Raw genomic sequence first — 23167 nt, 5'->3', positions numbered from 1 at the left:
AGACCTATAAGATCCAGGTTGCAGTAGCTATGCACACATGCAGGTTCATTGGCTGCACGCAGGTTGACACAGTTTCGCTGCTTCAGTAGCTTTGCCCAGCTGTAAGCCGGTGCTCGAAGCCCGCGGAGCCAGCAGGTGGTACTCTACCGTCGGCTCTGTCCCACTGTTGAATGCGAGCTGGATGAAGGGCTGAAATCTGTAGAGGAGGAGGGGGGTGTGGGCAGAGAGCCGTGACCACCGAGACGAGCCGAGAGAAGAGGACGGGAGGGGAAGGAGAAGAAGGCAGAGAGCGGCCGCTGCTCCCTCGGCTCTGACAATGGACACAGACGGGACCGCGATCACTTCAGTCGTCGAGCTCCGCCGCCGCTCCGGAGCGTCCGGGCTGTGACTACTACCCCAGCTCTCCGCAGAGGTTGGTCGGTCGGTCGGCAAGACCTCCCCCCACCACCACCACTGGTTGACCAGGACAGGACGGTGCTGACACTTTGCAGGTTGCAGCAGGCTGTGTTTGGCGCCTTGCAGTAAAAAACCTGCCCCCCCTGGAGAATACAGCAGGAGTCTCAGCATCTGGTGGTTCAGAGGGAGAGAAAGAGGAGAGGGACCGGGACAGGCAGAGAGAGGGAGAGGGAGAGGGAGCGGTGTGTGGGTGCAATTACTGCCCGAGAACAGACTCGATAAGGGTTTACATGGAAATGGGGTAAGTGTTGCTGGGTTACATTCAATTAGTCTTAATTAGAAAATTCAGAGTTTGGGGTCCTGAGTTTGTTTGTGGAACAAACTCTTTCAATGAAATGTATAAAATGCTTTAATTTGTCCTAAAGAGTTGTTTGGTTAATGCTTCAACTGTCTCGTTTCTCCAGAAAAGAAGTCTCAGTCACCTTGTAAGATGTTTCCTCACCACAGAGAAAGGTAAGGACATGTTGCCTCTGCAGTTTTGCTTTGTTGTTTTATTTATTTATTATTGTGCAAACAAAACCTCTTATTTCCTGTAGCTACTTGTGACCTTGGGATGCCAACCACACACAAATAAAGTTACATTTTTAGTGAAGTTGCAGGCAGCACAGAGCAAGGGAACTTGTGTTACACAGCAGCATCCGTGCTCTGATGGGTTTTTTTTTTTTTTTTTAATGCTGCAGCACATCTGGAGCAGTGCTCTGGTTTCTTTTTTCACCCTTGTATTAACACAGATTCAGATGCAGGTTCATTTCAGACTTGATGAATCTGATCTATCATCAAATCTGTGGGTCTTCATCTTATTTGAACCATAATTCATAGTAATCACTGTGTTAATGAAGCTTTTATTGGAGTTATAAATAATAAAAAAGCTGTTCATTTCTTTCAGCTGATTTGGGAACTGTGCCTAGTAGCACTATAGTCAAGTTTGTTGTCATCATTTGGTTATGAGGCACTTATGGCATGGGGGTATTAATCTGTAGTAGGACAGCTGTGAACTGCCACAGCCAGTTGTGTTGGCTGCTCACTGAAATCAGATATTGTGGCGCTGCTGTCTGTTAGGTGGATTATTTAGAGACTACACAGTTGCAAGCAGCCACTTCTTTTCTTCCAGCGCGAGCAGGGACTGGAGGTGTGGTACAGACTGAGAGAAATAACTGAGCTTTGCTTTTATTCATTTGGAAATCTGTCCCTCTAATGTTGAACAGCTGCGTATAAAAGATTTAGATCAGATCAGAGGGTGACAGGAGAAACTCAGTAAAGCAGATTGAGGATATTGTAGATCGTTGTAGGCATTAGTGGGGTCTTTCATCCTGAAGTGCAGCCCCCCGACCTCTGTCCAATCACTATGAGGCTTTGTTATACTTAGGCACCCCCAGTAAGCCCTGTAGGCCACATCCATCTGCTGAGGATGAAGGTCGAGCCGCTGAAGTTCCCGGAGAAGTGATTGACTGCAAAAAAAACATGAGGACATGCTATGTTTTGTACCTCCAGTAGGTGTGTTGCAGGTTTGATTCCTGTGTTCAGGTGTAGGTGAAGTAGTGCATGTTTCTCAGGTGGACGCCATGAGATGCCAGATATTCAGCAGGAGAGAACAGGCACCAAACCTCAGGCAAGGTCAGTGCATGATGGTAACAGGACAACTTTATAATTGAGTGTGGGACCATTCCACTGCTCCTCATGGGCCGTAACAAACATGTGAGTGTTGGCCTGGCCTCAGTGACATAGTGCTAAATAAAAGTATACAACCTCCAAGCCAAGTAACCATCATTATAAACAGAGCTCAAACTATTCATTCAGAATATGGATCTAATGCCGATGCTCAATGTGAAGATTTGTTATTTTGTAAGAAATTATTTCAAATTTAGTCTTTTAGGGAAATTCTCAGGGATTTCTAGTGTGTTTTCTCTTGAAACACTCATTTATTACATAACTTAAGTGCATCTGCTGGTGCTTGCTTTTTTAAGCCTTTTGTGCTTGCTTTTTTAGCTGCATCAAGTCTTCAAGTGCCTTAAGTGACTTGAGTCAGCGTCAGACTTTTGTAAGACTATTAGTTTGATACCGTTTCGTTTTGTAAACTCATCAGATGCCTTTCACTTCTGCTCCTCATCACTGTGTGTGGCGCTAGTGGCATCAAGCTACATTATCCTCTACCAGCATAAAATACCAGACTCTCTGACCTACAGTAACTGTTTGCAGTGAAGTTGCATTGTGGGTAAATGTAGGTGCCATGCTTTGACAAGAAAGATTCAAGTTTGGAGTAAAACATGAACCTATCTATGAATATATCACTGGTTGTGTTGCATACTCCTTTTAAGAGCTGAGCAATGGAGGACTTTGGGGTAGGATGAGTTCATAGAGGTGCTTTTTTTCTTCAGTTTAAGGGACATACCACCAATTTTATGCATGGTCAGTTAAGTTTAGTTTGCATATGAACAGTACTCATTCTTTACAAATATTTGTTATAATATTTAGTGTATCCTGAGATCAACTTGAGATGTCAAATATCTGGCAAAAAATCTACCTGATAAACTGGGGGTATGGAGTCTGAAAGATGAGGACAGGGGGGGCAGTAAGCAGCTACTTACAATCAGAACAATTACATCGAATTCTTCCACGATGACAGTTCATCACTAGAAAGAGCACACATCACTCCCAGCTTCAAACAGGCTGCAGTCATCTTAGTATCTCATACAGTCAGACCTCAGAGCAGTGTGTCAGGGTTTGTGGAAACTAAGCAGCAGATCCACTGACAACAGGGGGGATTACTGCGAGATGAGAGGACTTATAGCGCAGGTTATTATCAGACTGGAGAGCCGTCGAAATGCCACTGTTCGTATCAACATCTCCACAGGCAGTCCACAAAACACTGAGCACACTCATCCACATAACGTTAGCGGTTTCTTTTTTGTCATGATCTCCTACGGCGAGAAGACGAACAGAGACCAATACTAGATTTGTGTGTCACTAATGGGGTCAGATATAAATGTGCAGTGACTGGCCAAAATCACACAGTTCTACTGGGAACAGCAACAGCAATTTACAATACAGCATAGAAGACCAAGTGTCCTGTTTTTTTTTTCTTTTTTTTTTACAATTTCATATTTTAATTAGGCTTTTTGTGCAACATTTAGATGAGATGGAGACGAGCAGGAAAGATATGAGTGAAGAGCAGCGGCACCATGCCCTGATATTACGATCCTTAAGAGTCTAATCAATGTTTGTGTTATCTGTGTGTTGATATCTGCCTCAATCTGAAGACGCTTCAGAGAGACAGCCTGCACAGTGAACAACTCGGCTCGTTGTTTGCCATACAGTCGGATCTACAGTGCAATACTGAGTCCTGTCTGCCAGCTTCTCTGTTTTGATGTTTTTTTTTTCTGTTGTCAAATGTTTAATCATATATTTTCCTGAAAAAGAGAGGAAAAAAACAGTTGGAACAAACGGAACAATTAGTACTTGCATATGTCAAAAATGCTGAACATAACGTGGCCTTCATGAGCAGCTTGATGGAATGAGGTGCTTTTTTTTTTTTAAATTTGAGTTGTAGTATGTAGAAGCCGTCATTCATTGTGCTAGAGGTGTGGCTATAGGGACAGTGATGTTGAATGGGTTGCCATGACAATTGGTCCAGTTATCCATGGTGTCAGTCTGGAAGGTAAACCTGTGTAATCTCCTGACTTTTCATCTAGGGACAGACAGCTCAATGCTACAGTGGTTAGCATAGTACTGTTACCACTGGACCTGGGCGCTTTCTATGTTCTCCCTGTGTCTGTGTTAGTTCTCTATGGGTTCTCCATCCTCCTCCCACAGGCCACAGATGTTCACATTAGGTTGACTGATGACTCTAAAATTTCCCTGTGGGTGGGAGTTTGTGAGGCTGTTAAATAAATCTGCCTTGTGATAGACTGGTAACCTGTCCAGGGTGTGCCCCACCCTCACTTTATGTCAGCTGGGATTGTCTCCAGCCCCCTGTGACCCTGCATGGGTAAGCGGTATTAGACAATAGATGAATGGATGAATGTCACAAGGTTGATGTTTGCTGTTTTGAGTGAAAACTCTGTGATGAATTGTGAAATGTCATAAACACATTTATGTTCAAGTAAACAGGAACAACTTGACTTTTCATCAAGCACCATAATGAGTTTAGAGTTTGAGCAGTAAAATTCGATTGAATACTTAAACTGACCTAACTTTTAAGCGCTATTACAGTAGGTCACATGTACTCTGCTGCTTTATTTTATATAAAAAGTGTGGGAATTTCCAGTGCTGTAAATGTTCTGACTTGACTGACCCCAGCTGAAGAGGAGAAGAGAGAGAGACCTTTAACAGTCTTGCCCTTCATACCACATGACGGCGGCTGAACCTCCTCCCAGCACCAGTGACTTTGTTGCTTTGATGTATTTACCTCGTATCCAGGATACATCTCTGCAAACACTGCCAGGAGCAGAGCAGAGGGTGGAGGGTGAACCACTCTGGAGACGGTTCAGAGCGTTTTAGTCAACATCATTTGCCAGTTAAGTCACAGCCCTGTATGGCGACTGGTGAATGACGCAGGAAAAAGTGGAGGAGCGAGCCAAAGGATGATTCCAGCATCTGTCCCCGGATGGCAGAGAGACTGACGGAGATGTCTCATGATGAAAATAACCAAGGATTTCCATTTTGAGCAAACAAAAAACAAAAAAAAGAGCAGGATTGTACTGTAATGGATTTAATGGAAGATATTTTTAATGGCCAAGTGCTCAGCTCATGAAAAAAAAATGTTGTCCAAGATTTTAGTTTTGTTTTGACGATTTTAAAACTTCCTTCTCAACCACTTTACATTCAGTTACTCCTAAACCGTGGTTGACGGGCCTGATGTCTGTGGAGGTAATTGAACTTTGACACCACATCCCATCATCATCGTCATCCCTGTGTTTCCTCCTCCAGGGAGCAGCCGATCTTCAGTGCGCGGGCCCATGTTTTCCAGATCGATCCTGCCACCAAGAGGAACTGGATCCCTGCCAGCAAGCATGCTGTCAGCGTGTCCTTCTTCTACGACTCCAACCGTAATGTCTACCGCATCATCAGCGTGGGCGGGACCAAGGTGAGACGGAGGAAAGTGGCCAAAGTTTTTAAATTAACAAGACATATAGTTCCACAGTGTGGTTACCAGGCATAATGTAAATGTATATATTTTTTGGTAGTTTTCTTGAAATAGTGTTACTCTGATTGATTCCCATTGAAGCTGGTGGCCTTGGCTTTTTCAGTGTTTGTAACAAAGCCAGAAAAACAGCAGTTTCACAGTGACTTTACTCTATGAGGCTAAGAAATGTGCAACAAACAAAACCAAAATGAAAACAAATCAGCAGCCCAAGCATCTTTGTGGCAGGCCTGTGGATTTAGATTACGAGGAAGAGGCCACATCAAGCACTGGAGTGAAGGGGGGTGGCGGTGGTGCGGTCTATCTGATCTCTTCTTAGCACCTCTGGTCTGACCCACATTTCTGCCTCCCAGAAGGCAGTGCGGGGTGGCAGTTGGTTGTTCAGCAGCCCAATCCTGCCAGGACTGGTGTCTGCCTCCAGAATAATCTTCACTGCTGTCGCCACCGTCCAACATGTTATGTCAAACCGTAGAAACGCCGACTGCAGGGTTCATGTAATCATTGTTCGGACGAGAAAAAGGAGGAAAAAGCTTCCTCCCAAGCTGCCTGTGCCCCATAAGGCCAGGATTTTAACTCAGTCCCGTTATTGTAACGCTGGAGATGACGCAAAAAGGTTTATAAATAGGTCTGTTCTAATGTTTTTTTTCCTTGTGTGCTCAGGGGGAACGAGGTGGCTTCAGTCACCTCCCTGAGAATGAGGTGATGAACCTGGTGGATTTACCGTGTTTGTGTAACTTTACCGCTGCCAATCTCTGTGGCAGAAATATAATTGAAATTTGCCTCTGCCTTCACTTTGAACAATAAGAGGTGGTGATGTTGGCAGAGCTCTGGTTTTGCGATCATGTTCGAAACAGTCGCTTTTAAAAAGAGCAAACATGTCTCAGAGGAGAACGAGCTGATAGCAAGTGATACCAGTGGAGAATTAATGCTGCATAAATGTCACAGGAACTTCAGATGTTTTTTTCTTGTGTTCCTCAGTTTTCCAGCAGGTGAAACATAAAGTTATCTCTGTGTTGATGGGGTATAATTATGCTGTAAAACGATGAACTAAAGATAGGATTTTAACCAGAACTAAAATCAGGTGTAAAGTAGAAACATGTCTGTCAGAAACAAGAATATTTTCTATTTAGTCATAACCTTTGCACCTATAACATGATTAAAGAATAAAAGAGACCTTCTCCTGACTACACAGCTTTTAACAAAAAAGAAGAAAAAAAAAGACACATAACTGTCACCTTTCACTGAGCCTCTCACTCCCATGATAACTTTGTTTCTGCTGCTGAACTCCCAGAATCCTCTGCTCTGTGGACCCTCATCTAATGGGATGATCCATTCTGTTTTATTTTTGCTTTGTTTTGCCTGCTTTTATGGTGTAAAGCACAAAAGTGCTCTATAAATAAAGTCTGATTGATTGATTGATTGATTGATTGATTGATTGATTGATTGATTGATTGATTGATTGATTGATTGATTGATTGATTGATCTCTGTATCTGCAGGCAATTATCAACTGCACCGTTACACCCAGTATGACATTCACCAAGACGTCCCAGAAGTTTGGTCAGTGGGCAGACAGCAGGGCCAACACTGTCTACGGTCTGGGTTTTGCCACAGAGCAACAGCTGCATCAGGTAAATAATAAGACGACGAAGTCAGCAGAAGTTAAAGCGCTGAAACTTTTTCACTCAGCCCTAACAGTCAAAGTTGTAAAACAGTTTATCACTTGTTCCCCTGTTTTGTTTTGTTTTGTTTTTGTGAAGTTCTCCGAAAAATTTAGGGAGGTGAAAGATGCTGCTCGTCTGGCTCGAGAAAAGTCGCAGGATAAAGAACTGGCCAACACGGCGCTGTGCATCGCTGCTCCTCAGGTGAGCTCTGCTCTTTCAGCAAACAAACATAAACATGAAAGTAGAGCATGGCACTGCAGGTGTCAGGCAGAGAGTCTAAACATCCAGCCGTGCTTTTTATTTTTTGCACTGTGAGCGCAGGTCAAGGTCAGATGATCGTACCTGTGTTACTTCACTGCAGTTCAGCTGTTAGACAGGGCCGCTGCGATTGAATCAAAGGTGGGACGGAGGGAAAAGAAAAGAAAAGAAAAGCAAAAGAAAGATGAGCTGGGTCACTTGTCTCGGAGGGAAGAGAAAGTGAGCAAAACTAGGACGGTGGTAAAATTATCCCGTGCTGCTCAGCAGAGCACCTCAGCCGCATTTTCTACACCCACTGCCACTGAGCCTCCATCTCAAACACTGTAATGATGAAAATGTAATCAGCCCAGGGCTCTTTTGATCAATAGAGAATAATTACCCATCAGTCACATCTGCTTGGTCATGAGGAACATGCCCGTTTCCTTTTAATTCTACAGCTGAACACATTCCAAGTGATGTCCCTCACTCCGCGTCTTTATCGATTTAATGAACACATTGGAGAAGCCAAAGCTCCAGAAAATTGCCAGCTACGTCAATTAATTGTACTTGATTCCTGCTAAGTGGCAGTGTGTCGCATAACTGGTCATACAGCCAAGTGCAGTGTGACTCCGACTGTGATATTCTCTGTCATTACGTACGGTGTGTGTGCTTTGTGCTAAACTGTTTCTTTGTCTGTTTTTCTACCTGATGGATTTACCCTCTAGTTCTCACAGGTGAGTCTTTCATTATTGTTTTTAGAAAGAGTCTCTGGAAGTGATTTTAAGCACAAAAAATACAATCAGTGTGCAAATACACAAGAAAAGTATTTTTTTCTTTTTGTATGTGTGTGTGTGTGTGTGTGTGCGTGTGTGTGAGTGTGCCTTATTGGGAGAGTACATTTACTGATGTGTTTCTCAGGACCTCTCGGATGAACTCCAGTCTCCACCTGTGATGTGTGTGAATGGACCGGAGGACAAGCTGTTCCGCAGTCAAAGCGCGGACATCACCCTGTCTTCTGAGAAGGAGCGTATTAAAAAGATGCTCTCTGAAGGGTAATTGAGTTACACACACACACACTCACACTCACACACACTCACACAGAGAATAGAAACCAAAGAGACGAACTCTTCTGATGTGAGTCCAATTTCTTGATTAGAAACAAGAGGTTCAACCTTTCATATGTAAACTGTTATCGCTTCATCCATTGCTCATGAACATTCACCTCATGGCTTTCATCAGTGGATGGAGTTGCTACCTTGGAGTTGTCATGGAGATGGTTGAGTTGCTGTCGCCTGACCTGAGGTGATAACCATCTCTGACATCTGAGCAAACTCCTGATGTCGCTGAGAGCTCCAGGGAACGGTCTGTGTCAGATGAAGCTGTTGTTTAATGTGTGATATATTACTATTAGTTTATCAGAGTGTAGTATCATAAAAAGAGTATATACTACATACTAGTAGGCCAATATTCTGGAAAATATTTTTTTTCGTGAGAGCAAGACGAGAAGGCTGATGGCACACGTGACTTTTCAAAATGAAGCTTAAATGTCATGGTGTTGACATTTATAAACTCTGAATCCCATTGTTCAGATGATATAAATCGCTCTTGAGGCAGAGAAATAATTGAAGACTTTTTGCACATCTACCACATTATGTGATTTATTTATTTATTTATTTTTAATTACTAGTTAATCCCCTTATAATGGTGCCAATATTCACACTATTTGAAAAATATACACTATTGAGCACAGAGGAACACATTTTTGAGGTTGTTGCACATTTCGTCTGATCAATACAACTGATCACATTGGAGCAGGTAATGCGTTACCTTTGACTCCCACCTCCGCAGCGGTGTGGCTGATGGCTCCGTTTGTTTAAGTTGCAGAGGACATGAAGAAATGACTCAGACATAGCATCAACTGAGGCTAGTAAACATTCATTCACTCAGTCCTTTGAGCCACGCACACAATGCTTTTCCATCCTACAGTTCAGTTATTACAACAGAAAGCTGCCTCTGAATGGTTACCATGGTAAACTGTTGCCATGTGACCACCTCAAGCTTTGGAGATGTAGAGGCAAAGGATCAGAGATGGAGAGTGGCTGGTCTTTACTACAAATGATTGAAATCAGCATTGATCTGTAGATCTCTTACGTATGTCTCATGCAGTTTTAGAATCAGGAAACGTGTACAGTAGATGCTGCTATAAAGCACAAATATCTTAGATTTAGTGATCAGCTTAGTTAAAGGGATACTTCATCCAAAATCGATAATTCACCAATTTTCTATTCACCGTCATGCCAAGGAAGGGTTTGAAGACCTTTCAGAGTCATCAAAACGCTTTTGGAGTTCCAGGGGGGGTCCGACTGGTAACGGATTTTCATATAATGGCGGCGGACAGAGTTCACTTTTGAATCGTCCAAAACACACACTATGTAACATCCTCCTCCAAATACCTCCATACTGACCCAAATGTCCTGAAGCCGCGACATGAAAAAAAAGTTGTTCGGAAAAGAAAAATGTGATCTCTGTTTTTAGCCTTGTGGCTCTGTTGATGTTTGTGCGCATGCGTGAGATTTGCTGCGAGATGTTCGTTCGTCATTGTAAACCATTGGATATGATGTAAACATGGAAAAACGTCTCCCGGCAAATCTCGTACATGTGCACAAACATCAACAAAGCCACTGGGAGCTACTACTACAACAAGGCTAAAAACAGAGATAAAATACATTTTTTCCAAACAACTTTTTCATGTCGTGGCTTCAGGACACTTGTTGGATGTTTCATAGTGTGTGTTTTGGACGATTCAAAAGCACTATCCGCCGCCATTATATGAAAATCCGTTGCCAGCCGGACCCCCCCGGAACTCCAAAAGTGTTTTTGTTGCCTCCGAAAGTTCTCCAAACCCTTCCTTAGCCATGACGGTGAGTAGAAAATTGGTGAATTATCGATTTTGGGTGAAGTATCCCTTTAAAGACATGTCGGCTCTCAAAATTAGTGTTGTGTCCTCTGATAAAGATCACCTTTAATAGTCAGCCTTGCAGGGTTACTCTGTTTGGTCTTGTTTGGGTATTTTAATGAGCCTAACTTTGCTCCGTAACAGAACCGGTAAGTAGAGCCTCCCCCTGGGCTGCGCTTGTCTGAGCAGCCTCCAAAGCTGTGCTCCAGTGGCCTGGTGCTTGTGTTAAACAGGCCTGCAGTGTTTCATCGTGTCGTTAAGTTTTGGCAGCAGGAAACTTTTGCTCTTATGCAACAAGCCATAGTATGTTGTTGCTGTGTTTCCTACGTGTTTAACAGTAAACTCGGAGGGCCCTACATGCCATGGATATAGACAAGATGTTTATAAGATGACGTTTTCATTCCAAGTGAAGAAACTGTAATCGGTGAAATCAATCTGTGCCATCTGGAATGAAAACCTGGTTAACTAGGTGTGTTACAGTCACCTAGGACTCCACCTAATGGACTTTATCCAAAGTCTATTATTGTTTGTAATTAAATGGAGATGGGTGTTCATAAAACATGTTGAAACATGTTGGTTCACAGGGTTCCCACGCATCCTGGAAAACCTGGAAAACTTGGAAAACACATGAAAAATGAGGGAAAAAGTCAAATATCCTGGAAAAGCATAAGTTGTCCTGGAAAATTATTTATCACATTGTGACATCAGCTACCAGAGCTCTATCTATTTGACTTTTTCAGACCCTACTGACAATGTCCTTAAAGAAGAGCCTAGTTAGAAAACTAGAGACTTTGAGTTGTTGAGTGTTTCCATGTATTTCAACTGCAAGCATGAGGGTTTTCTCTCCTGCATCCAAAGTCTCCTCGTCTCCTCCGCTGAGTGACAGACAGAGGAGCAGCAGAGAGCTGTTTTGGATGGGGTTTGAAATGAAAAATAACATGTTTTTGCGTTGTTCTATGATAAATTTGCGATAATTTCTAGCATGTAAGAGATTATTTCATAGATAAGTCAGAGCCACAGACTGCACATCTTTAAATCAGACTTATGAGAGAGGAATAAACATAGAAACAAACTTGTTAAATGTACAAAATAAAATACAACTGTCAAAAAAGAACACTTCTCTAAAAAGCATGAATAGGACGGGGGATGTGTTAGTGTATGGTGTGTTAACATGTCTGTCAGACTGTAGCAGCTGACAATGTCCTGGCTTCAGGTTCTTGGTCTACAGGACACACTGCATAGCACTCACACCCAGTCCTAACCACAGTGGCCAACCCATGGCCCTTGGCTGCATGTCATCTCTCTCTATTTCCCCAACCTCCCTATGTCTCTCTCTATTTCCATAAAATCAAAAGTGAAAACGGCCCCACAAACATTGTACAGTGCCAACTTGATGTTGCTAAAGAGATTCAATATTCATTCTTAACCTTTGACAAATCAGTGAGTGTCCCCTCAAGGTCCATGTAGTTTCTTCCTAATAGGGTAGCTTTCTACCCTATTACTGTAGAAAATGTTCAGATTCACACTCAACACTTTCATGACTCCTCGTCCATGTTGCTTCATGTCATGTATAATGGTAATGTACCACATAAGTCATGTTATCATATGACTAATGTTCACAGTGTTTTATTTATAATGCAGTCGTATGTACCACTGGTTTACAGTTTGTTGTCTGTGTTTTCAGGTCTATTTGTGAGATGAACCTGGAAGCTGAGCTCTTCACCCTGCAGGACAGCAACTCCAAGCTGGTGGCAGCTTTGCACGAGGCTAATGCTAATGTGGAACAGTGGAAGAAACAGCTGATGGCCTATCAGGAGGAGACGGAGAGGCTGCGAGATCAGGTGGGCCTTTACCTTATTCAGCCTGGCACTTAGGCACCGAGGGCACATTCAGGATGCTCTGTCTAAGTATGTTCACCCGGGTCACTGAATTAGCCTTTTATACAAAATATTTACTGAAATGGAAAAATCACCACCAGAACTTAATATCAGCCGTCTCCTAAACACTATAGACTAATATCCCTGTGTTTATTTAAAAGACAAATCCTAGAGAGTAAATCATCGAACTGAAAGTAATTGAATACATCTTGTTTTGTATCTTGAATTAGTTTTGCTCTTTTTTTTAAAAATATCTACCGGTACATGGATGCTCAGTCTAGGGAGTTAGTTTGATGAACACAATGGTTAAGAGTTTTGGAAAGCGAAGTGTTTTCACACTACATTTCGCATGAGCCTCCACGCGCATGGTGAAATTCTTGGACCGGCGCAAGACAGAAAGCGAAAAGAATGTTTTTCAAAACAAGAATGAAAGTCGGAGGTTCAAAGACGATCAGATAACGTCGTAGTTCCGACCATAAACAACGATTCAGCGGCGTTATTCCCATGACCCGCCGGGCAGTGTCCGCCAAACAGAAAGTAGGAAATGCTGGGCGAGCCGACCACTAATAATAATAACAAAATAAGAATAAAGACAAAGCGATATATTTATCGAAAATGGACCCATTAACAAATGAGGGTAGCATAGATTCATCCACATTAATATGAGACGTTTTTATAACCAAATACAAACTCCTCGGTGTCCCTTTTAAGGTTAGTAACTGAGTATCACATTTACAAATCAATGACTATTGCATTAACAATTTTGGTTGATAAATATTAAATTGATCAGCATCAGTAGACCCCAGTCAGGTATGTTTCCATTGTCAAAAGGTAAATTGCAAACTTTTAACGTTCTCATATAGGTTCTGTATGCCTACACCCAAGAAACTATACCCTGCCTCCCCCAGTGCATGCTGGGATAGGCTCCAGGCTGTGGACCCAGAGCAGGACAAGCGGTTTGGGTTGAGGGACGTTTGATGGATGGATCAAAGCTTTTTAGAAACATAGGCCTCAGCGCAGTGTTTCTAGTTCCAGAGGAGCCTGAAGAAAAGGATCAGTTCAAGCACAGTTTGTTAATGAGAAACTAAATTGGGCCAAAAAAGCAATTCATGTATTATTGAGTCAAACACTGAAAAGTAGTTGTTCCCTCCTGTGGCTCCTGAAGTCCTTTGGCCTTCATGTGCAGCCAAGTCCTTGTTCATTGCACCTGCAGGGCTGAAGCTGATGGTTAAGGTCGCACCCAATTATCAATGCTGGAGGAGTGAGGCTTTGTGACAAGAACAGACTCTCAGATTATCACAGAAGAAAATCCTCCCTCAAACAAGAGCAAAGTGAAGCTGACGGGACTCACTCTGTAATGACAGTTCTCTGCAGAGGAAGGTCGTGCAGGTTTTTGATTGGCCCGTCGCTTTCACACAGTTAAACCGCTTGGTTTATGAAGTATCGAGAGAAAGAAGGAACGAGGCAGTGAGGCGGGAAACACACTTCATCATTCTCTGACTGACTCGAGCTGCAGGCATTTCCCCTGCAAAGCTTTAATCAGGGTGTTCTCTGCTGGTTGAACAGGTTCACTGCCGTATGCACACAGCAATGTCACATTTGGCCACAAGGGAGTTGGGTGTACGTTCACTGAGCCTCAGGGGGGTTTTACACTTGAATTACCTTTCAGGTTCCAGTGGATGCAGATGCCCCCCCCCCCCCCCCCCCCCAAATTGATCAATAAAAGGTATTTTCACTTTTGCTGGTAGCTGATTCCTCAAGGAATGACCTCACCTCAGGCTGGCAATTACGAACCTCGCCGATTCAACGTTTTAATACCTTGATCCTTTTCCATTATAGCCTGGCTTTTCAGTATCGACCCTTGCTATTGAATGTTCCAGCAATCGTCTGTTTTAACCATTTTGGTCCAAATTAATTCATGGGAGTGAGGACCCTGTTTCCTTCAGCCCAAGTTCTTGTTCGCTATATCAGAGGAAGGGGACCAGGTGGCTGAAAATGGTTCACGTCTCTGGGGTGGTGTGAGATGGAGAGGGGTTTATAGGACAGCAATATCCTACTTTCAATGCCCCAGTTAGGAAAAAATGAAAAATCACCAGAGGGAGCTGGCATCTACTCGGTTCTCCTTTTTTTTCTTCTTCTTCTTCTTCTTTCTAGTGTAAACCATACATGATTTAAAATAATCCAGCCCCTCTCTGTCAGACAGAGGGGCATTTTTACAGGAGTCCTTTTGTTTGTCTCTGATTCATGGGGCCCAGATGACACTGAAGAAAAACCAGATAAAATTCAATGTATGTCATGCTGAAAATTCTCACAAAAAAAACTACATCCTGTGGAAAATTGACATGTCATATGTCTAGTCTTGTCCAGGTAATATGTGTTTCCTGTTTTGTGTGTAGACTATAAAATCACTGATACTTCTTTTTAAAGGCTTCGAAGAATTACAGCTATACAGCACAATGTTTTTATAACGTGCTAGTAAATCCATTATAGATTCTAAAATTGTAAATGACTAATTGACTACATAAAATTTAACACTGACTAAGTGAAAAATTAAAAGAGAGGCAGGTTCCATTTGGCCTTTATACCATCTACATTTATTTGAAATAGAATAGTAGATTTATGTAGCACTTTTTCAAAAAATTAAATGCCTTTAAAATAAAAGCATTTATCAAGGAAATATCAAAGCAGGCAGGCAACAAATCCAAGAGCAAAATAGAAGTGAAAAAAATCACAAATTACATTAAAATTGAGCAAAACATCCCACTGTAGGGTCTGGAGTGCCACTCTGGGAATAACTGAAAAGGTTATGTTAATGTCATCTACGCCTCATTTTTGGGCATTTTGCTTTTATTCTAAATGCAACACTGAGGGATAGGCAGGAAAGTTAGGGAGATAATAGAGGGGATGACATGCAGCAAAGGGCCGAGGCTGCTGTGGTAAGGACCAGGTTCATGTGGTACGAGTCCTACCAGGTGAGCCTCCGTCATCTAGGCCTAAATCCTTTAAGACCAGTGAATTCTGTGTGGATCTGAGAGTGACAAAACGTCCATGTGTGTGTTGTAAGGTGGCTGATCTGGAGGCCCATGGAGGCCACGGCCCCAGTGATCTGCTGAAGGATGAGCTTACCCAGTCTCTGGAGGAGCTGGAGGCCCTGCTGAAGGCCAAAGATGAGGTTGGTGCTTCAGTTTTCCATTTTCTCATCAGCTGATGTTGGAGGAGGAAAACGACCATGTTCGTTACAGGTGTCCGTGAACTCACATGGGCCTTTTGTTCTTTTCCAGGAGATCCACATTTTGCAAAGCAAGAAAGCAGAGTACCATGATATGGAGCACGACAGGGATGAGGCTATGCACAGATTACGGGTAGGAGTTTGATTATAGCAGCATTGTGGTATGCTTTCATAAATTCTGTATGTATTTGTGGAGTACTGTAATAGTTAAATAATGGGTTGTTTTTAAAACTTCCCTGTTGTCCTCTTTCTCTGCAGGAGATGGAGATGCGTAATTCAGACTTGGAGCGGCGAATCCAGAACACGGAGCAGACCCTGAGTAACTCTCTGGAGGAACGGGATCGCATGGACAATGAGATCCAGAGGGCAATCGAAATTCTGGACATCAAGATCTTTGACCTTAATGACCTTCGCCAGAGCCTGGTCAAGCTTATCGACAAGTAAGAAGGGGGGAAAAAAACACACACACACAATCCATGAGAGAGCTGGATCAGGGGACAGGGCTGAGTTTGTTGTGGCCATGGCAGCAGGCGGTAATCAAAACAAGATGGCGCTGGCTGGTCCCTGTCCCCCTCAAGCACAAGAACCACCTCGGCTGCAGGAAGGGTACTCCATGTCTGTGTTGCAGCAGAGGCTGTGCTGTACTCAACATCATACTGTAGGTGTTGGCCTATAAGCAGCAGCATATACATGGTATTGCTTGTCCAATCTAATGTAACGCTTCATGTTGCTTTCAAGGGTAACATTCAATGCAATAAACCAACTTTAAGGTAAGTGCTTAACAGTGCTAGACATTTAATATCCAGAACTGGTGCTTGTAGTTTTTCATAAGTATGACTTTTGTATTAAAAAAAAAAAAAAAAAGCAATGCAGTGTCAATATGAATGATAAGAGGCCTTGTTTTTTTCAACTGACAGGTGATATTTAAACATTTCTACAACAAAATCAGAAAGAAAAGTTATACTCAGAAAACAAAAGAGCGCACAAGACAAAATCATCTTCAAGAGATTTGCCTACTTAACAACTTGCATAGGTCTAATTATTACTGAATTAGCAATCAATAAAGTTGGATTTCTGCAGAGAAAAATTTGTGTATGGTCTTGTAGTGACCCATGCATCATCTAGCAGCTATTATGTTGTAAAAAAACAAAAAAAACAAGAGTGGAGTGGGGTACAGAGTGACACGACGTGGTGTTTTGCCACAGGAGTAAACAATGACATACGTACATGTTAAAAAAAAAAAAAAAAAAGTATGCTAATAGTGTTTGATATTAGGGGGCAGCATGGACACACAACTTGAATTTAAAGAGTAGATCTGAATATTGACACCAAAGATCAAATGTTATGAGCAGAGTGGTTGATAAGGTCTTTCAGCAGCTTGTCTATTAACTCACCCTCATCTAAGCTCGTTTTAGGGAGCCTTAAGTCTAAAGTAAGTTACAGTACTTCTTAAGTCCGTGTTTGTAGATATTACACAATTAAAATTAGGATAAATAAGTGTTTTCGGAATGATACATGAATCAATAACGCTACAGTAATTAATGAGTAACCATAAGAAATAAAAGCCATCACTTTGTCTTACAGATAAGTTTAACTGAGCGGCCCAGTCTAAATGATCACCCTGTGCTTCATCTCTTCACACGGCACTAACTCAGCAACTTATTTATGATAGCTCCACATGTAAATGTCGCTCTGATTGGTGTGATGCATTCAAGGAACTTTAAGTGACATTTTCTGCCTTCATTTTTTGAGCACGTTACCTTTAGCTGTGGACAGTGCTGTACAGCCGAGGCCATGAGAGTGTGGCTGTGCCGTATGGAGAAAAAAAAGAAAAGAAAACCAGAGTGTCTACTTCACTGAGTCTTTCTATCACCACCACTGTATTGTTTAATGGGGTCTAAACTGCTGTGTTTGTATTAATTTTTTCAAGCCTTACTGTTCTATTTTAAGGATGATTGTGGAAAGTCATGCCAGCTCTGTGTCTCAAACCTAAAGTTGTTGTCATGACAGTTTGGAAATAAAAGCAAAGAATACAGTCACTTACTCTGTTGTGTGTGTGTGTGGACCATAAGGTTAATGAATGTCACGTCTGCCATTATATTAATCGCCATAATGTTAAAAAAACAAACTGCTGACACTCTTGTTTGTCAAAGTGATTTCATAACAACACTTGATCACTGTTCCAGCTTTCTACTTCAGCTTCTTCTTGGGCCTGATGTTGCTGGTGTGTCCACACTTCTTCTTGCGGCAGTTGACGACGCGTGGATGCAAGCGAGCGTAGCACCTGACATAAGTGGGAAAGGAGTGTTGGATCAAAGTTATACAGCATCATATTCTCGTTCTCAGCAACTACTGTCAGCCATGCCATCAACTTTTACCTTTGTGTATAAATACACCACACTAGCATCAAGTTATAGTTTTATTACATTAGATCTATTAGATTCAAACTATTTGGACTCTATCAACCAACCTATAATGGTGCCATTTTCTTCAAGCAGTAGTTTTCCAACCTCCTCTTTCATGTTCTTTAATCTTTAAAATGAGCACAGAAATTCACAAGACTGACCTAGATTTACGAATATTGTGTTTCAGTACAATTACCATGAACATGAACTGCATGCTCTGTCATAACTTACTGTTATGCAAAAGAAAAGTTCAAGATAAAATGTCCTCAAAACTGACAGAGGACAGAAGACTACTTCAGTGCACAAAGTGTTGTTGATAGCTTTGTGTACATACTTGCGGCAGACCATCTTGTCACAGTTGTACTTCTGAGCCAGCTGTCTCATGGATGGCTCAATGATGCCCCCTCTCAGGCGAAGGACAAGGTGGAGGGTGGACTCTGATGGAGGAGGAAAATAGGTAAATAATCATGATACATTACAGTAAAAAATTAAAAGGCTGTAGCAACAGTTGTGTCTCATAACAGTAACAATATAGTAATATTAGTTAACCTACCCTTCTGGATATTGTGGTCCTACAGGGTCTGTCCATCCTCGAGCTGCTTTCCAGCAAAGATGATGAGGAGGGGTGCCTAAAAACAAGAGTCACAGTTAATCAGCGATTGTGTCTGGTGTGGAAAGTCATTCAACATTTACAGCTCCCTTTCAAATGTCAGGCCTTTTCTCCATGGTGTTACTTATTAGGAACTGCTCCATGGGTGCTGCTGTCTGTGGCTGCCCACTGCACCTGTGTGTAAGAGAGCTCACTACTCGTAGATAGATTAAACACAGAGGTCAAATTTCTTGGGTATAAACGCATATAAAAGCCTTACATAATAGGTTTCCCTTAGATGTCAATGGAATTGTTGGATTAAATATTGTTAATATAAACTGACCCTTAGTTCAAGCTCAGATGATAGGCTATAGGCTACAGAAAATGAGATTATCACAGGTGCTTGGGTTAAAAATACAACACAGTAGTTAAAGGTAAGGAAAGCATAGGCTACATAAGAGAATGACAGTGTTTGAAAAACAACCCAAACGATTTAAAGTTACAATATTGGGCTATACAGTGTGTATGCCTGTCAATATGGATCCAGAATAACTGGAAATTTAAAAAAGCAGAAAAAAAGAGAAAAAAAACATGCTGCCAAGCAAACAATTAAATCTGCACTTAGCTACCTAACATTCACCAGCAGCAAAACAGGAATGAGATGAGCCCAGTCCTGTGCTTAAAAGGGAAACAAGCTCATCCAGTCTTGTTTTTCCACATGACACATCGGACAGATTGAGGAGGACTGGTGTGTAGACCGCAGGTGTAGATAAATTGCGACCTGATTAAATATTACAAGAAAAGTTCGTGGAATTCAACAATGAAAGGGGACCAGGAAAACCATAGCGATAAATAATAATGTAAATACTAACACACGTAATGAGGAAACGATAATAAACAATAATGTCCACCAGAAGAAAAGAAAAAAATCGGTCGTCCCTGGGTGGGCTCGAACCACCAACCTTTCGGTTAACAGCCGAACGCGCTAACCAATTGCGCCAAAGCTGGGGAACAATAGTCTGGGTGGGGGGGGGAAGAAAGGAAAAGGAGGGGGAAGAAGGGGGGAGAAGAAAAAAGGAGAGAAAAGGGAGAAAAAAGAGAGGAAAAAGGAAAGAAAAAGAAAAGGAGATTTTTATTGCATAATCTTTCAACCTCTATTTTTTTAACATTGAAATTCATCATAAATTATTTCATAAACTTTGTAATTATTGATTAGTGTGTTCAGCTGTTAACCAAAAGGTTGGTGGTTCAAGCAGTTCACCCAGGGACGACACAACTTTATGATTTTTTTTTACTGTAAAAGAAAATCGGTAGTATTGAATAATTCTGACCAAAGGCATCTTTCCTAACATGAGACCGTCCCTGGTCAATAATAATTTATTACCAATAATAAATTATATGAAGAAGCCTACCTGTCAAATACCTTAAATAAACTATGCAGCTATTTGTTGTTCAGGTAAGTTTTTTTTTTAAATGATGCCATTATTTTTTTAAGTCATACAATGCAGTGCTGTATTTAGCAGAGACTTATATACACATTCCACACAAAAAATAGTGAAGCATATATTTTTTTTATTAAACCAAACTTTTAATATGTGGTGAACAATGAACAGAAAGATATTATAGAACGATTACAAGGATTTTTTCATTACGATTGGAACAATTTTTCATTTTTTTTTAATGTCCTCCAGCCACTGTTCTTTGGAGACAGTTTCGACGGCAGGGCAGTACACAGTGCCTTTATACTGGCTATGTCCTGTTTCTGCCGTCCTGAACTGCCCGCATTTCTTGCACGTGTTGTGCAATACTTTGCGGGTCAGTTTTCGGACTGGAGCTGCAGGAGCTGCAGGAGCCGGAGGAGCTGCAGGAGCCGCATGAACAGGAGGAACAGGAGGCGCTGTTAAGAGCCTGAAACCCAGGGCCTGTGGGGCAGCCATCAGGACAGGCACTGGTGTGGTGGCAGCACTCCCTGGAGCCAGCATCACCAGCTGTGGAGCTGACATGGGAGGAGGTGGAGCAGGGAAGAGCTGCCGCTGAAGGCGTGGCCTCACAGCCACAGGTGCTGAAAATGTGGGTACAGGCTTCCTCTTCACCTGCGCTTGGCCCACGGTGCTGCTGGGCAGGTGGTACTGGTGAGCCGGGCCGGGTTTGGGGGGTGCAGATATGGGGCGTATTCTTGCACCGGGGAGAGGGTCAGCCGCCACAGAGAAGCGGCTTGGCAGGTCCAGCCCCTGCATCACCACTGCGGTCTCCTGCCTTTTCACTTTCTTATTGTGCCACTGCACCAAGGTGGTGTGGCTCACGTCCACCAGCTGCATGGTCGTCTGCTGCATAACAGCCCCACTGGCCAGAACGCGCCGCCTGATCTTCCGGTAATCCTCCAGGATAAGGTCCCATCTGGACACTGTGCCGGTCCCCTTCTTCTTGGGACTGCGGTGGATGACGCAGAGCCTGGTGAAGATCATTTCCACCAGGCGGCAGCAATCTGGCCATTGAGCAAGCGGGGCAGTGGTGGTAAGCGCATGCCGCTTCACACTCTCCACCCCTGGAGTGAACTCCTGCCTCTTCTTAGGCGACCTGAACCTCCCTGTGTCCAGCTTGGTCTGGTGTCTGGCAGCAAAGACAACCCGCTGCTTGTCATATTCCAGCAGGTTCTGCCACAAGGCGACAATGTTGGACACCTGAGAAAGAGAACATAGAGAGAACAGCACATGAGAAAACAAAAACATTCAAGTGTGGACATGTGTGACAGACAACAGAGGAGAAAAAATAAAATGATCAAAGTGTCTGACCTGCTGGTTGGTGAGGGCTAGTGAGGGCTGGTTGCGCAGCTCCACTAAATATTCTGCCAAGCTGTCCACCCTGTCAATGCCTGGCACACCAGACTCATCCACAGCCTGGTAAAAACAGAGATGAGAATTGTGAGATCAGTGAAGTTGTGAAGACAAAACAAAGTCCCAGTGATGTTATTTATTAGAAAATTAGAATATGCTTTTACATACCCCAGATGCATCCTCAGCCAGTGAGGTGCAGGAAGCAGGCTGGGTGGCAGCAGCCAGGGAGGAGAAGGGAGCAGGCTGGATGGAGGCAGCTAGGGAGGAGAAGGGAGCAGGCTGGATGGAGGCAGCCAGGGAGGAGAAGGGAGCAGGCTGGATGGAGGCAGCCAGGGAGGAGAAGGGAGCAGGCTGGATGGAGGCAGCCAGGGAGGAGGAGGCAGCAGGCTGGATGGAGGCAGCCAGGGAGGAGAAGGGAGCAGGCTGGATGGCAGCAGCCAGGGAGGAGAAGGGAGCAGGCTGGGTGGCGGCAGCCAGGGAGGAGGAGGCAGCAGGCTGGATGGAGGCAGCCAGGGAGGAGAAGGGAGCAGGCTGGATGGAGGCAGCCAGGGAGGAGAAGGGAGCAGGCTGGGTGGAGGCAGCCGGGGAGGAGAAGGGAGCAGGCTGGGTGGCAGCAGCCAGGGAGGAGAAGGGAGCAGGCTGGATGGAGGCAGCCAGGGAGGAGGAGGCAGCAGGCTGGATGGAGGCAGCCAGGGAGGAGGAGGCAGCAGGCTGGATGGAGGCAGCCAGGAGGGAGGAGAAGGGAGCAGGCTGGATGGAGGCAGCCAGGGAGGAGAAGGGAGCAGGCTGGATGGAGGCAGCCAGGAGGGAGGAGAAGACGGGCTGGGTTGGAATGCTGAGGTCATCAAGGAGGCCTGGCACTGTGAGGTCAGGTGTTTGGTCTTCCTCGAAGCCCTCGTCGTCTTCCTCGCCCTCGTTCCCGTCCTCCAGCATGTTTTCCGTCTCCTCTGAGTCGGGGTTGACCTGCAGGGGCTGCCCAGTCTGACTCAGCAGGTAGTCAATACCAAGCAGCTCTCCTATGGGAAAGAACAGATAAATATGTGCACAAGCATGCACACATAACTAATTCAGTAATGTCATGTATCATGTTAAGTAAATAGTTTGCTTTTGCTACTGGGAATGAAAGTCTCACTAAATTTCAGTTAGTACACTCAAAAACTAACAAACCCAAAACACTAGGTAGTTATCATAACATTAGCATACCGGTGTATTTGGAGGGTGGCCTGAAAGTTGGCACAAAAGCCCGGCCAAACACCTTCAAGCTGTTTGTGTTGATGCACTGGGTCACATCCCCGGAGTAGGTAAGGAGGGACGATGGCCTGCTGATCACCGCCGCAGCCCCCCGATCCTGGTTCCACCTGTTCAGGCCTTCCAGGAGGTAGAGCTGGAAGTTCAGTGCATTTGCACTGGTTCCTGAGAAAACAATACAATATTAATAGTCATTTAAAAAAGGTCTAGCTTTCCAATCTAGTGAATGCTTTGATAAAAGAGTATCCTGAGTGTTTATCATAAAAAAGGGAGACACCAACCTGGAATGAACCTGTTCAGGTGGCAATGAAAAGACTCCAGGGATGTGGACCCTCTGGCACAGCGATACCTGGTCAGGACAACACCCCCCTTCTTGCTGGTGCCCGTCTCTGTGTAGAGCGGCACACCAGGCAGGTCCTGGATACACCCGACGTGGCGTTGCTGCACACGCCAGATGTGCTCCATGCGCACCTGGTCCAGCAGTGGCACCCCCATGAGGTCTCTCCCGTTTGCCCCTCCCAGCGTCTGCAGCA

The 23167-nt window shown here is 43.7% G+C and overlaps 1 protein-coding gene across 1 annotated transcript; it reads left to right on the top strand.

Moving 5' to 3' along the window:
• The first annotated feature begins 865 nt into the window (after nucleotides 1-865).
• On the top strand, nucleotides 866-16056 carry LOC311001199 (homer protein homolog 3-like). Its single transcript, XM_083992219.1, has 10 exons — nucleotides 866-909; nucleotides 5383-5539; nucleotides 7095-7226; nucleotides 7356-7460; nucleotides 8222-8230; nucleotides 8415-8548; nucleotides 12137-12293; nucleotides 15394-15501; nucleotides 15611-15691; nucleotides 15817-16056. The coding sequence occupies exons 1-10, from the start codon at nucleotides 887-889 to the stop codon at nucleotides 16000-16002; spliced, it is 1092 nt and encodes a 363-aa protein (XP_083848345.1). The 5' UTR covers nucleotides 866-886; the 3' UTR covers nucleotides 16003-16056.
• Nucleotides 16057-23167: the final 7111 nt, after the last annotated feature.

The sequence above is a fragment of the Trachurus trachurus genome, assembly GCF_905171665.1.
Source record: "Trachurus trachurus genome assembly, chromosome: 17".
Lineage (NCBI taxonomy): Eukaryota > Metazoa > Chordata > Actinopteri > Carangiformes > Carangidae > Trachurus > Trachurus trachurus.
The sequence above is the reverse complement of the archived record's forward strand: the minus strand, read 5'-3'. Positions and strand labels throughout refer to the sequence as shown.